The 13,831-nt window shown below is 52.9% G+C and overlaps 1 protein-coding gene across 3 annotated transcripts in view; it reads right to left on the bottom strand.

The window, feature by feature from the left end:
- REXO1 (RNA exonuclease 1 homolog) overlaps positions 1–13,831 on the bottom strand; it is a 45,243-nt gene that overhangs the window by 4,080 nt on the left and 27,332 nt on the right. For all 3 annotated transcript variants that reach the window (XM_027703059.1, XM_027703057.1, XM_027703058.1), the window contains exons 7-14: positions 13,611–13,734; positions 12,425–12,538; positions 9,855–9,992; positions 7,620–7,733; positions 6,984–7,057; positions 3,296–3,406; positions 2,754–2,869; positions 2,412–2,550 (exon numbers count right to left, since the gene is read on the bottom strand). In XM_027703059.1, coding sequence (XP_027558860.1) covers positions 2,412–2,550; positions 2,754–2,869; positions 3,296–3,406; positions 6,984–7,057; positions 7,620–7,733; positions 9,855–9,992; positions 12,425–12,538; positions 13,611–13,734 — 930 coding nt within the window. The remainder of the gene's footprint in view (positions 1–2,411; positions 2,551–2,753; positions 2,870–3,295; positions 3,407–6,983; positions 7,058–7,619; positions 7,734–9,854; positions 9,993–12,424; positions 12,539–13,610; positions 13,735–13,831) is intronic.

Genomic DNA, 13,831 nt, shown 5'->3' with positions numbered 1-13,831 from the left:
CAGCCTGATCCAGAGAGGGACAGCCTGATCCAGAGAGGGACAGCCTGATCCAGAGAGTGCCATTCCTGCCCATGGCAGGGGCTTGGAACCAGATGATCTTTAAGGTCCCTTCCAACCCAAACCATCCTGGGATGATTCTAAGATGTGGACAGAAGTGGGGAAGATGAGCAAGACAGAACTGCACCTGACCCAGTGCACATCACCTGCTGCTACAGAGCAGGCCTGACCTTCAGGGTGCAAACAACCCGAAATCCTCCCGTCCCTCAGCAGTGAGTCACCAGGAAGCTTTTAACCAGCACCACCTCAGCCAGGATGAGGTGGGACAGGGAGATCCTATCACTGAATCACATCAGAGAATGGTTTGAGTAGGAAGGGACTTCCAACCCTCTGCCATGGGCAGGGACACCTTCCACTAGCCCAGGTGGCTCCAAGCCCCGTCCAACCTGGCCTTGGACACTTCCAGGGATGGGGCAGCCACAGCTGCTCTGGGAAACCTGGGACAGGGCCTTCCCACCCTCACAGCCAACAATTCCTTCCCAATATCCCATCTATCCCTGCCCTCTGGCACTGGGAAGCCATTCCCCCCTGTCCTGTCCCTCCATCCCTTGTCCCAAGTCCCCCTCCAGCTCTCCTGGAGCCCCTTTAGGCCCTGGAAGGGGTTCAAAGGTCTTTCTGGAGCCTTCTCTCCTCCAGGTGAACCCCCCCAGCTCTCCCAGCCTGGCTCCATGGCAGAGAGGCTCCAGCCCTCTAATCTGATGCTGCAGCTGTGAAGTGACATCCTGCTGGAGGAACTGAGGCCAATGTGCTCCCTGCCCTGCACCAAGGGCCTGGGGAGGGCCAGGAGGCACCACCTGCCCCAGTCCACAATCACAGGGTAGGCTGGCTTTTTTAACACGAATTTCTCACTCTCAGGCTAAGACAAGAGCAACCTTTTGCTGCCAAGAACTGTGTTCAGTGAGAGCTAAAGGGAGGTGGATGAAGGCAATCCCACATCTTGAGCACAGGAATAAAATGCAGGGTCTAAAAGATATAAACCTGCCTCTGACCAAGAGACAGCTCTGCAAGTCTCGACACGGGATGACTCCTACAGGACCCTGATAATCCCATCTCCCTGCCTGCCTCAACTCTTCTGAGGCACCAGCTAATGTTGCAGGACAACCTGCAGCTCCATCACTAACAGCTCCACAGCCCAGCTCCAAAAAAAATGCCCGAGAACAGCCGCACTTGAACAGAAACAACCTGCCACGCTCTGTGAGTGTAGAACTGCCAACAGTATGGATAATCTGTCCTGGGCTGCACTCAGCTCTGGCACCATCCCAGGCACAATGGTAATTACTTATGTAGATCAGGAAGGCTGAGGAAAGGGGATAATAAAGCTTTAAATAAAACTTGAAGTGCTATCACCATTTGGAGCTGGCCACGGCCATTAGCGAGATGTCGACTTTACTGCCACAGCCATTAAAACCTGACATCCCACTGCCTGTCAGGCCCTGCTGGATGGCTCTGGGCTCCTTCCCTTGGCAGTGCTGAGAGGAAATCGTGCCTCTAAGAGGCCAAGGCAGTCATCTCGAGCTGATAAAACTGTGAATGATGTTTTTGTGATGATGATGAAGTCTCTCCCGGGCTGGGATAAAGGGTGCCACGGAGAGGTAAAGCGTTTTACAGGCATTTAAAACCTCCTGCTTCCAACCCAGAGCCGTGAGCTGGCAGCCACAGCTGCTGCAGCAGGGGGGCTGTGAGATGAAGGATGGCTGGAGGAAGTTCTGGCCTGTGAGCACAGAGCAAAGACTCAGCTCCTGCCTCCCACGCGCTTTCTTAGTGGCCCTGGACAAGCCCCTGGGATCCATGTGCAGGGGGCAAGGGGAGGGGACAGACCTTCCTGGCAGGACAGCAGAGATGGCTGAGGGACATGCAGGCCAGACTGATGAGGGCCAGGCAGGAAACAAGACAGAAAAGGGGTCAAAATAGTGACCCAAAGTGCTCAAAGTAACCCCACAAATCCCAGCAAAGCAGGCAGAGAGCAGAGAACAAACGTGGCAGAGGTGAAAGGCAAATGATTTCAGATCAGTCATGGAATACATGGAATGGTTTGAGTTGGAAGGGACCTTAAAGCTCATCTCAATCCATGGACAGGGACACCTTCCACCAGACCAGGCTGCTCTGAGCCCATCCACCCCTGTCACCTCCAGACAGGTCTGTCACCCTGGGCAGCACCAGCACTAAAAGCTGGGGTGACACCACGAGTGACACACGACCCACTCCCCTGCTCTGCCACCACAGACAGGATCCCACCAGCTCAGAGATCAGATCTACCCTTGGAAATGAACACCTCCTAAACTGCAAGGAGGCACTGAACACGCCCCAGGGGGGGAAAGCCCCGGGGGGAGAGGGGAAGGCAGGACACGAGTTACCTTTAGTGCAAATAAGTCGCTCTCCAAGCTGTGCCCTATCAAGATGGTGTCTGCACTGAACATGTTGAGCAGCACGGCCTGGACATCCCGCAGGGTGATGCTCGTGTTCTCCAGGTCCTCCTCTGTCACACCTGAGAATCTGCAGAGCAAAGAGGAGGGAGCTGGGAGAGAGGAGACACCTCAAGGCCCCACAGCACCTCAGCTGTTAGGAAGTGGTGGTCAGTGGTTTCAACAAGTGCACCCAGCCACCCCTCCAAGTTCTGGCAGAGCACAGAGCTCTGTCCCAAGGAAGAACCAGCCCTGCCTGGTGTTCTACTCCTTCCCTGGTGTTCCAGTCCTTACCTGGTGTTATAATCCACCACCTTGGAGTCTGGTTTGACGAAGGTGTCGTACACCACCTTCAGGTCCGAGTTGATCACAGTTACTCTTGTCAGCTCCAGCCCTTGCTTCGTGTAGCACTGCAAGGAACAGGGCAGGAGTGAAGGGCAGCACACACCAACCCCAGCCTGGGAACACCCCTGGGCATCCTGAAAGCCCTCCCTGCAGCAGGAGTTCTGAACGGGCTGAAGGTCAAGGGGAAGCAGGAACAAGGAACTGAGGTCGAGGCAGAGGCTGTGACTGCCCTTTAGCCCCCTGACACGGTTTAGGCCAAATTGAGCTCTTCCCCCAAGTGCTGCAGCTCCCAAAATGCAGCAGAGAGTGCAGAGAGGCCAGGCAGCAAACGCTGCTCAGGGTGGGCCAGCCAGTCACGGGTCCCCAGATCAAACACAGCAATCCCTAATCTGCATGAACAGGACCAATCTGCTTTAGAGTCCACAGGAGAACGGAGAGAAGAAGGTCAGGAAACAGAGCTTGGCCTTCCCCAGAAAGCTTTATGGACCCACCATTTCACAGTCTAAGGCGTAGATCCCAGGGTACCCATCAGTTGTAGGCAGCTTCTCAAAAGTCTTCACAAAGCCATCCAGGCTCTCCTTCCTCCCATCATGGACGTGTTGCTTAAAGGAAAAAAAAAAGGATTTGTTGATGATAAAAACAAGAACCCAAAAAGTCCACTTCGATGATCCCCCACTTGGATCCACTTGAGAAAAAAAATGATTTTGCAATCATTTCTAAAGGTTAACAGGGAGTAAGTTTTGCCTACAGTGGATCTGCAAAGTTCACCACAACAGCAAACACGGCCATGTGCAACCCCAGCTCCAGATCAGGGCTGGTGGCATCATCCTGACAGTGCAAGGAGGAGCAGGACATCATCTGGGGACAAGGAGCTTTCAATCTGGAGTAGAATTAGTCAGGAAGGGACACACTGAGGTCTTACAGTGATCTAACTCCAGCTCCTGGTTCCTGTGGCCACGACATGCCCAGGGGCAGGATTCTGATCCCAGGAATCCCTGTGTGAGCAGGAGCATCAGGGGCAGATGCCATGAGAAACTGGTGTTAATGAGCACCAGAAAACGTCAAAGTGTGCATAAAATCAAAGCCACTGTGTTCCAAACCCAGCCAGTTCACACAAACAGGAGTTACAGCCCACAGCACTTGAGGCAACAGAGGGTATTTCCAACCACTCCTGTTATTCCCAGCTAAAGCTCTAAAGGTCAACAAGATCCAGCAGGAAAACTCAGGGAGTGATTTCACAATCGGCTTAAGCCAATGCAAGACTGAGCTGCTGTTGCAACAGGTACTCCCACACTGCTCCACAGCCACTGATCCCACCCCTGGGGATCCTGGAAGCCCTTCCTGTAGCAGGAATTCTGAACTGGATGGAGTTTGAAGGGGAGGCAGGAACTGAGGGCAGAGGCTGGGGGTGCCCTTTTGCCCACTGACATGGTTTGAAGGCAGATTAACGTGCAGCACCACACCCAGAGGTGATGCCCTCCCTCCCTCATCCCCCAGTGGCTTTTGGTTGTGTTTCAGTTTTGTCTGTCCCTGAATCTCAGTGTATTTGTGCACTGTCACAGCAGCCTGGGCACAGCACTGTGCTTAGGATCATGAAATCCCAGAAGATCCAAGACCCCAAAGATTATCAAGTCAACCCAGCCCCACCACTGTGGTCACCACTAACCCATGGCCCCAAGTGCCACATCCACATGTTTGTTGAACACTTTCAGGGATGGTGACTCCACCACTGCCCTGGGCGGCCTTTTCAGTGCCTGACCACCTCTTCCATGAAGGAATTTTCCCTAATATCCAATCTAAACCTCCCGTGGCACAGCTTGGAGCTGTTCCCTCTCATCCTGTCCCTTGTTCCCTGGGAGCAGAACCCGACTCCCCCCAGCTCCCCCCTCCTGTCAGGGGGTTGCAGAGTCAGAAGGTCCCCCCTGAGCCTCCTTTTCTCCAGGCTGAGCCCCCCCAGCTCCCTCAGCTGCTCCTGCTGCTCCAGACCCTTCCCCAGCTCTGTTCCCTTCCCTGGACACACTCCAGCCCCTCCATGTCCCTCTTGTCCTCAGGGGCCCAGAACTGCTCCCAGGGTTCAAGGTGGTGCCTCAGCAGTGCCAGCACAGGGCAGAGCTTCCCACAGACCTCACCCCACCAGGAATCAAGCTGTGCTGGTTTGTCTCAGGACCAAAGGCTGGAGAGGTGAGGAACTGAGGCCCCTGTGAAGCTGCAGTGTGTAGGCACAGGGGTAACCAGAGCAGGATTTGCATATTTTCCTGCCCAGGTCACTGCTGCAGGTGCAGCCAGAGACAGGAACTGCACCATTTGGAGTTAAGGAGGTGGCTGGGCCAACTCTGAGGCCAACTCTGCCTGGATCCAAAGCCAGCACTGCTCAAAGGCCTCGTGGTTCGCTGCTTCCCAGGAGCAAGAGGTCACACTTGGCCATTCTGCATCCATGGCATGGATCCCACTGTTCTGCTGAGGGAATGGGCAGAGCAGCTCACCAGCCAGGAGACAGCAAACACTTCTCTCCCTGGTACCCTGAGCCCTCCCCTTCCTTTGCAATACAACAACACTGGGCAGGGATGGAAAGCAAAAAACCAATTAGGTGTTTTTCTACGCTGTAGTTGTTGTTCTGCAACGTCCCAGTTCCTCCTGGTTGGGAGGAGGGCAGAGAAGTTGCTCCTGTTTTTCAGACCAGAGGAAGCAGCAGCCTCGGGTGTCACAAAGAAGGGCCACTCCGGGCTCCCCGGGAGCAGCACAGCTCCATCCTGCCACCTCCTGCCTCCCTGCCTAACTGCAGGAGACCCGGCCAGGCACAGCCACAGCCTCTGGGAAGACACACACGTGCTTTCCCAGGTCCAGGTACTGAGAACAGCATCTCATTACAAATATTTTCCGGTTTCAGTGCCCTCCTTCCAAGCTGGAGGATCCCAACATCCCAACGTCTCTCCGTGCACTGACCCTGACAGGTTGTGCATCCAGCCTTAAACCTACCAAAGGATATGGGAAACCTGGGGGTTTAGAAAAAGGAGGGAGAGAGACTTTTTATACTGGCATGGAGCGACAGGGCAAGGGGGAACGGCTTCCCACTGCCAGAGGGCAGGGGGAGATGGGATACTGGGAAGGAATTCTGCCCTGGGAGGGTGGGGAGGCCCTGGCACGGGTTGCCCAGAGGAGCTGTGTTTTTATAGCCCCACCAAATCCTCCTGACTTTCATCCCTGCTGGTTGGGGGGATTTTTTGAACACTGACTAAAAAAAGAACCTAATTCTACATTAAACAAGAAGAGAAGTAGCAGGCTGAGCCCATCCACACTTCCAGCTGTGCAGGGCAGGCTTTTATGGTGCCCAGACAGAAAACTCTTCCTATTTTAACAAGCCTTGACTTTCCCACCTCTGGCTTTTGGTTCTCCCCTGCGTGGCAGCTCCAAATATAAAAATGCCACTAAAACAAGTGACAAGGAGCATCCCCAGAGAGCTGAGGGAGAGGCAAAAGACAGACTTGCTCCCTTTAGCCCATGCTTTGAGAGGACTGGTGGTGCCAGGCTGGGAACCAACTCTCCTGCTGCCTAAGGAAAGCAAAAAGAGCCTGTGCAAAGGTATCCAAAACAATGCTCAGCTTTATCCAAGGACAAAACTCCACTCCTGAGCAGGATTTTCATTCTGTTTTCTAGTGCTGGGCTCCCTCCTCAGGAGAAGTGATATTTATGAGTTACAACAGGCTCCTTGGGAAGGTTCCTCCCCTGACTGCAACAAAGGGAAGGCAGCAAGCAAAGCTTAGAAAAGACGTAACCTAGAGCAGAAAATTACCTTAGCATGGGAATCTGGGAAAGGAAAAGATGGGAAAAAGGTTTTGGCACGCTGTTGTCAAGGCTCTGAGACCGCTCCTCAAAAGGAAATCTCTTATTTCTCATTTCTGTGATTCCCTGAAGAACAGGAGCTTCTGTGCACCCCCCAAGCAGATGAGCTTTTTGGGCAGCTGAGGATCAATGGAACCACCTCACTCCACACAGCTGAGTGCCAAACACTGGATTTTCCTACCTTTGCATAGCAAAAAATATTTAAGTGGCGCTTGTTTTCCTCCCTTAAGGGAAGCCACTGCTCTTCCAAAGGCTTAAACAAGAGTTTCCCAGCCATTGCCACTGTCAGCAGAGCACAAATGTCACTGAGAATAAAAAAGGTGCTGCTCAATGACTTACTTTAGCAACCTGGCAGCCTGGTGAGCCCACAGCTCCCGAGCAGCAGCTGTAATGAGTTTCCCATCCACCTGGCACTGCAAGAGCAAGAGAGTCAGAGTCAAAAAGTCTCGTTTTAAGAGGCCTGAACTGCAGCTCTCACTGAGAGATACTCTGGAAGAGCACAGCAACAGTGAGGTGTCAGACACAGGGGGGAAATAACTCTGGATTCACAGGCAGCAATCTGAGGAGTTCAAGCCTCTCGTGCTCAGCCAGACAAACTCCAGAAGCCACCTGGATAATGTGATGGAAAACCAGAGCAGAGCTCAAACTAGGTTAGTGTCTCACTGCAAATGAATTCAACCAAGGCCAGCAAACTCTCCTGGGAGGGACAGACCTCTAGTGCTCCCAGCCAGCCTCCTAAAGGGCTGATTTTTTTTCAAATGGCACAGGAAGGTTTGATTTTTCTTCTACTTCTTTTAAACACAGACGAACCACCTCTGCTCCACCCCCAGTGTCACGTTTTGGGGGACTGTCCCACTGCAGGGCCATTGCAGCAGCAGCAGGGCCACCAGTGACAGGAGCAGGAAGTGCCAAGCCCCAAAATGAGGAATGCTGTGTGTTTGGAGCCGGGGCACAGCCCCCCTGGCAGGGACAGACCTCTCTGCTTGCGCAGCCTCCCCCAGTGATGGACACACTCCTCCTTGCGGATGCAGTTCCCCGAGGCTGAGACCATGTACTCGGTGCCACAGCGACAGCAAATCCTGCAGGAGGCTTGGGGAGAGGAGAGAAACAACAGTCAGCTCACCAGAAACCCCTCACCTGCTCAGCCAAAGCACAGCCAGGTCAGACTCACTCAGACTCACTCAAACAGCAGCGAAACGTCTCCTGTTAGAAAGGATTCCAAATGTTGTTCCCAACTCCCACAGAGACACAGCAATCCCTCTGAAAATGCACTCCTGCAGCACCTGCCCCACTAAATGCTTCCCAGAGGTAAATCACAGGACTCTCTGGTGGGTTTGGTGCACAGCATCAGCTGCACCACAGCTCCATCAGCATTTGCTGCACTGTTTCCCCGTCCACAGCAAATTACGTTGGACTCTAACACAGTTATTTTAAGAAACAGGATAAATAAGTCATTCTTTGGACATCAGGGCTAATGAAGCCTGGTTTCCAGGGGATCTGTGCCTTGTCACTTCCAAATGACATTTCAGTCCTTCCAGGGCACAGCTTTCCTGCAAGGATTACCAGCACCCAAAGATGGGAACACTCCCAGCAGGGCCTGGCCCACAAGTCAGGGGCTGTTCTCTCCTGCCAGCTGTGCTTGTGCCGCCCAAAATTTGGAGAAGGGGGATGCAAAAAGCCACTGTAAAGTAACTGACTCTCATCCTTTTGATCTCCAACAATTCCTCAAGTCCCAGTTGTGAGTGTTTCAGCTGTTATCACATTCCCAGCCCACTGGTGCCCACTGACCACGGTCACAGCACGAACAGACCTGCAACGGCTCGAGTTAAACAAGGAGGAATTCAAACATCCTGCAACATCTGCAGGAAACTCCAGGAACATGAGCTCAGGATCACAGAAAAGAGCTGGCTGGTTACCTGGAGAAAAGGGCTCTAACAAATACAGCACTTGAGAGTGTTAATGCAGGAGGGCTTTAGTCCAGGTTGCTTCAGCAACCACGGGACAAATGTAGACACAAGGTGTTAACATGGATGAGCACTTAACACACTCCAGAGAGGTCTCTCCAAAGAGATGCTCAGAGGAGCGTGGAAAGGCACCTCCAAAGAGATCCTCACTCTGGGTTTTATCCCTGCTGCAGCACAAGCTGCTTTAATCAGTGTCTGGGGAGCAGAAACTCTGCCAGGAGTTCAGAAAATTCAGACAGAGAAGGAGCCCAGCCCATCCTGAGGAAACCTGTGGGATCAAGGCCAGGTTGGACGGGGCTTGGAGCAACCTGGGCTGGTGGAAGGTGTCCCTGCCCATGGCAGGGGGTGGCACTGGATGGGCTTTAAGGTTCCTTCCAACCCAAACCATGCTGTGATTTTATGATCATTTTTTCCAGTTGCAGCAGAAAACGCTGCAATCCAGCCCAGCAGGGCAGGACCCACTGCCAAACCAGCCTGGCCCAGTGCTGGTCCACATCCCCACATAGCAGCAGCTCATATACAGAGAGACAGAAAACAATCCTTCCCCTGGAAGAGCTGAACATCCTCAGGTGTGGAACAGGAGCTGCTTTCCAACCACTTCCCTTGCATTTATTGCCTTGGAGTCCAAACTTGAGTGAGCAAGTGCAGAATGTGTCCCTGCAGGAGGGGACAAAGGCAGCTGGTCCAGGGGGACAACCTGCCCAGTTCCTGTTCTTTGGCAGCACAGAATCATGGAATTGCTAAGGCTGGAAAAGACCTTTAAGATCTTTGAGTCCACCATCAACCCAGCATGGTCACCACTAAAATGTCCCCAAGTGCCACATCCACATGCTGTTTGAACACTTCCAGGGATGGCGACTCCACCACTGCCCTGGGCAGCCTGTGCCAGTGCCTGATCACCCTTTCCATAGAGAAATATTCCCTAGTATCCAGTCTAAATCTCCCCTGGCACAACTTGAGGCAGTTTCCTCTGATCCTGTTACCTGGGGAATTAGAAATCAAAAACCCCACATGCCACAAAGTGGAAACCTTGGGTCAAAAATAACATTCCCAAGCTGGAGAAACTCATCCTCGAGGAACACAGCAGGGTTCTGCAGCCACACTCCACTCCCCCACGGGCTCACAGCCAAGGAGACCCATCACAGCAGGGGCAAAGGGCTCCGTGCTGAGAGCTCTACACAAGCAGGAGAGGTGTCTGCTGGGTGATGGAGCAAACACAGAGGATGGCAGAGCCAGCAGGACTCACAGTCCAGCACTTTCTTCTCCTCTGCAGTGAAGAGGACGGCACGGCCGGCCTTGTCCGGGTGAGGCATCGGGTACCCGTTCTCCTTGAGCTGCTCCTCACTCATCAGGTAGTCCTTGAGGCGCCGGTACAAGGCAGCTCCTGCACACACAGACAGTGCTCAAGTCACACCTCTGAAGTTTCTCTTACTGCTTTTGGTGTTATCAAGGTATTCCTGCTGAATCCTGAACGTGCTTCCGCCGGCGCTGCCTAAAACCGAAGGAATAATTCTCCGGACAGGGTTAGTACTGAAAGGTAAAAAAAGCAGCTCTTTAATAAGAAGTCTTAGGTGCACAAAGATGGCACATGTACACCCACACACACAGGTTTTACAAACTTATAGCATCACCTAACTGTAATATCTAACTGTTGCCTCGTGGGGATACACCCAGCCTGAAAATTGCCTGTGCCCAGGTCCTCCCACAGGCACAGCTCCCAGGACTGGGCTGGTGGTCCCAAGCCCCCACGTCTCCATCAATAACTTGTGCCCTGCTTGGCTCTCTTTCAAGGATTCTGGGCCTTCTCTGACAGTTTAGACCAAGGCTATACCAAGGAATGCGCTGACTGTGTTCTTTAGGTACAACTTCTGCAGACTGGATGTTCCTGCTGGAATCTTTACCCACTGAAATCCTTGAGAAGAACACTAAACAATATTTCTGGAATTTGGGGCAAAAGGTTAATTAGCTAAAAGTCCTACTCTAAAGTGTTGGAAGGCTGTGCTAATATCTGTATAATGTGTGTTTTAAGGCATCACAGGATTGACAGGGAAATAGGTGTCTGGTGGTATTTCTTAAAATCTGGTCATTGGTGCACAAGCTGATTTTTAACCACTTTGAACAAGCAGCATTAAGCTTGGAAAGCACCGCTGAAACACAATTCTTCCAAAGGGCCCATTTTCAGGCCTTTTTGTTACCAACAGAGCCACAGAATGGTTTGGGTTGGAAGGGACCTTAGAGATCATCCTGTTCCACCCCCTGCCACAGGCAGGGACACCTTCCACCAGCCCAGGTTGCTCCAAGCCCCCTCCAACCTGGCCTTGGACACTCCCAGGGATGGGGCAGCCACAGCTGCTCTGGGAAACCTGGGCCAGGGCCTCCCCACCCACACAGGGAAGAATTCCTTCCCAATATCCCATCCAACCCTGCCCTCTGGCAGTGGGAAGCCATTCCCCCTTGTCCTACCACTAAATGTGAGACTTCTGCCACATTAATGCTTTCACTGATAATCAGTAACAGCCCACAGAACACTCCTCAAAGGCCACCCACAGCTCCCTAAAAACTTCATTATCTGCAGCTTTCTTCCTGCTGCTGATTTCAGGCTGCTCGTTTCATTTCACAGAATAATTATAACTTTTTTCTCCCCTGCTCAATATCTCCTCTCTCTGCTGTATAAACCCTTCCAATACTGCTGGGTGCCCTTTGATGTTGCTTAGCTGAGCTATACTGGCCCTTTTAAGCTTTCTCCCTGTCAATTCCTTCTGCTCCGTGGCCTCCCTGTCTCTCCTCTGATCTCCTCAACAATTTGCCTACATCTCTTGGCAACCAAAACACCCATAACTGATTTGAGCCAACGTGAACAGTGCTCGTGGCACAACCCTTTGGCTACGATACGACCTTCCCGTGACATTGGCGGCAGCGGAATCGAGCCCTGCAGAGCAGCTGCAGATTTGTAAGTTTGCCTTTTAATCTGACAGGCCCAGTGTAAAGTACTGCTGCAGGGCAAGAAAGTTAAACTAAAATAACACCCAAAACACCAGAGGCAGCTCTGAGTGGTTATTGATGCTCCATCAAAGCCGGGCTGGGAGCAGCAGTGACCTCGCAGCGGAAGGAGGAAGCGAGGGGGGCACTGGTCAGTGGTGTCACCCCCCACCGAGGGACTCTGGGCTGCAGTCAGGTAATAAAATCTCACACTGCCCTCAGATAAACCCCAGCACTTCAAATCACAGAACCCTAGAATGTTCTGGGCTGGGAGGGACCCACAAGGACCACCCAGCCCAACTCCTGGCCCTGCACAGACACCCCAACAATCCCACCCTGTCCCTCAGAGCGTTGTCCAAACGCTCCTGGAGCTCTGGCAGCCTTGGGGCCGTGCCCACTGCCCTGGGGAGCCTGGGCAGTGCCCCAGCACCCTCTGGGGGAAGAACCTTTCCCTGAGATCCATCCCAACCCCCCTGGCACAGCTCCAGCCCTTCCCTGGCTCCTGTCCCTGGTCCCAGAGCAGAGCTCAGCGCCTGCCCCTCCGCCTCCCCTCGGGAGGAGCTGCAGCCCCCGAGGAGTCTCCCCTCAGTCTCCTCTGCTCCAGCTGAACCAGCCCAGTGCCCTCAGCTGCTCCTCAGACCCTTCCCTAGCTCCATGTCCCTCCTTTGGACACTCCAACAGCTTCAGATCCTTCTGACACAGCAGCCCCCAAACAGCCCTCAGGACTGGGGTGAGCTGTGTGGAGGTGAACACACCAGCCTGATCCTGCTCCCCCAGTCACAGTAACACCTCCAGCTCCACCCTACACGTTACAGCCCCACAGGAGCAGGGTCTTACCTGTCAAATCCTCAGCTCTCAGGCTCCCTGAGCGGTTCAGGGTGAAGCTGGTCTTGGCAGCGAGCTTCCCCCCCAGCACAGCCTCGTGGGACACCACCTTCTTGTTACTCGTCTCTGCAGAAAGAAAGAAGCAGCAAAAGAGGACAGAGATCAGGTACCAGCAAGTGACTTCAGTGTCCTAGTTTGGGGCACTACCCATGGGCAAGAGGAACTCTGTGTTTATCCTCTTGGATTCTTGCTTTGCTCCAGAAGTGGATTCTGTGTGTAAGGTGCTGGCCCAGCATTTTCATCCCAGCGCTACGGTGAGTTTTCAGTTCTCACTGTCAGGCCACAGAACTTATTTTAAGGGCAGCAAGGACACTTTTACAGTTTTTCCAGAACCTCGTAGCTCTACCTGCTCACCCTGCACTGACCAAAAGCAAGACAGGACCAAGCACAGAAGCAACTTGACCCCAGCATGTGCTGCGTGGTGGCATCACCCACCTGCGGGAGCAGCTTTGTTGCTGGGGCCCTGCAGACCAGCCTCCCACTCTGCATCTTTCAACCTCTTTCAGAAAGGAGCTTCAGAGCTCTGGGATATGCTCAGCACATCAGATAATGGCAGAGAGGGGCTTTTTACTAATCATTAGCTGGCAGCCCTCTCACAAAGGCCAGCCTCCCAAGTTCAGCCGCTCTGACTAATGGCCAGGAACGTAATGAAGACAGAGGGGAGAAAAGGGAAGAGACCAGGGGAAGAAAAAATTCACAAGAACAGCACAAATTGATTGTTTAATGTACCCTCTCGAGAGCCAATAATGAAATGTCTTAACCCTCTTCGTTTCTCTCTTGAAGCTTAATGTGTGTAACAGATTTCTGGGGTGATGGACGAGTCTATCACTTTGAAGGCATCATGTGAAAGTTACTCCATTAGCAGGGCTTTTCATTTTAAAGAACTCGTGCTAAAAAAAAAAACAAGGGATCCATGTGGCATTATCTCCATTTAGGTTCAGAGAGCCAACAAAGCGTTGCAGGACTCGCCTCTTGAAGGCCCATTAGGGCTTGCCAGGCTATAAAAAGCTGAGCTGGAGCTGTTTGCCTTTCAGCACAACGCCGCTGAGAAACGGGGGCTGGCTTTGCTGCACCTTTGTCTCCGTGGTTTCTGAGCCAAGCAGGGCCCCAGCTATTAAAGCACAAGTGTGGTACCTACTGTTGGTGCTGGATGGGGAGTTGGGCACGAGGCTCCTGAGCTTCTTCAGGGTGTTCACGGCCACGTTCAGGTAGATGTTGCGACTGGTGCTGCGTTCATAGGCCACCTTCTCCTCTGACAGAGCCTGGGAACAGCACAATTCATCACCACACACTCTCCTCCCTCTGTTCCCAGGATCCCACAACGGTTGGGGTTGGAAGGGACCTTAAAGATCATCACCA

The sequence above is a fragment of the Neopelma chrysocephalum genome, unplaced genomic scaffold, assembly GCF_003984885.1.
Source record: "Neopelma chrysocephalum unplaced genomic scaffold, ASM398488v2 Primary Assembly neopelma1_201, whole genome shotgun sequence".
Classification (NCBI taxonomy): domain Eukaryota; kingdom Metazoa; phylum Chordata; class Aves; order Passeriformes; family Pipridae; genus Neopelma; species Neopelma chrysocephalum.
The sequence above is the reverse complement of the archived record's forward strand: the minus strand, read 5'-3'. Positions and strand labels throughout refer to the sequence as shown.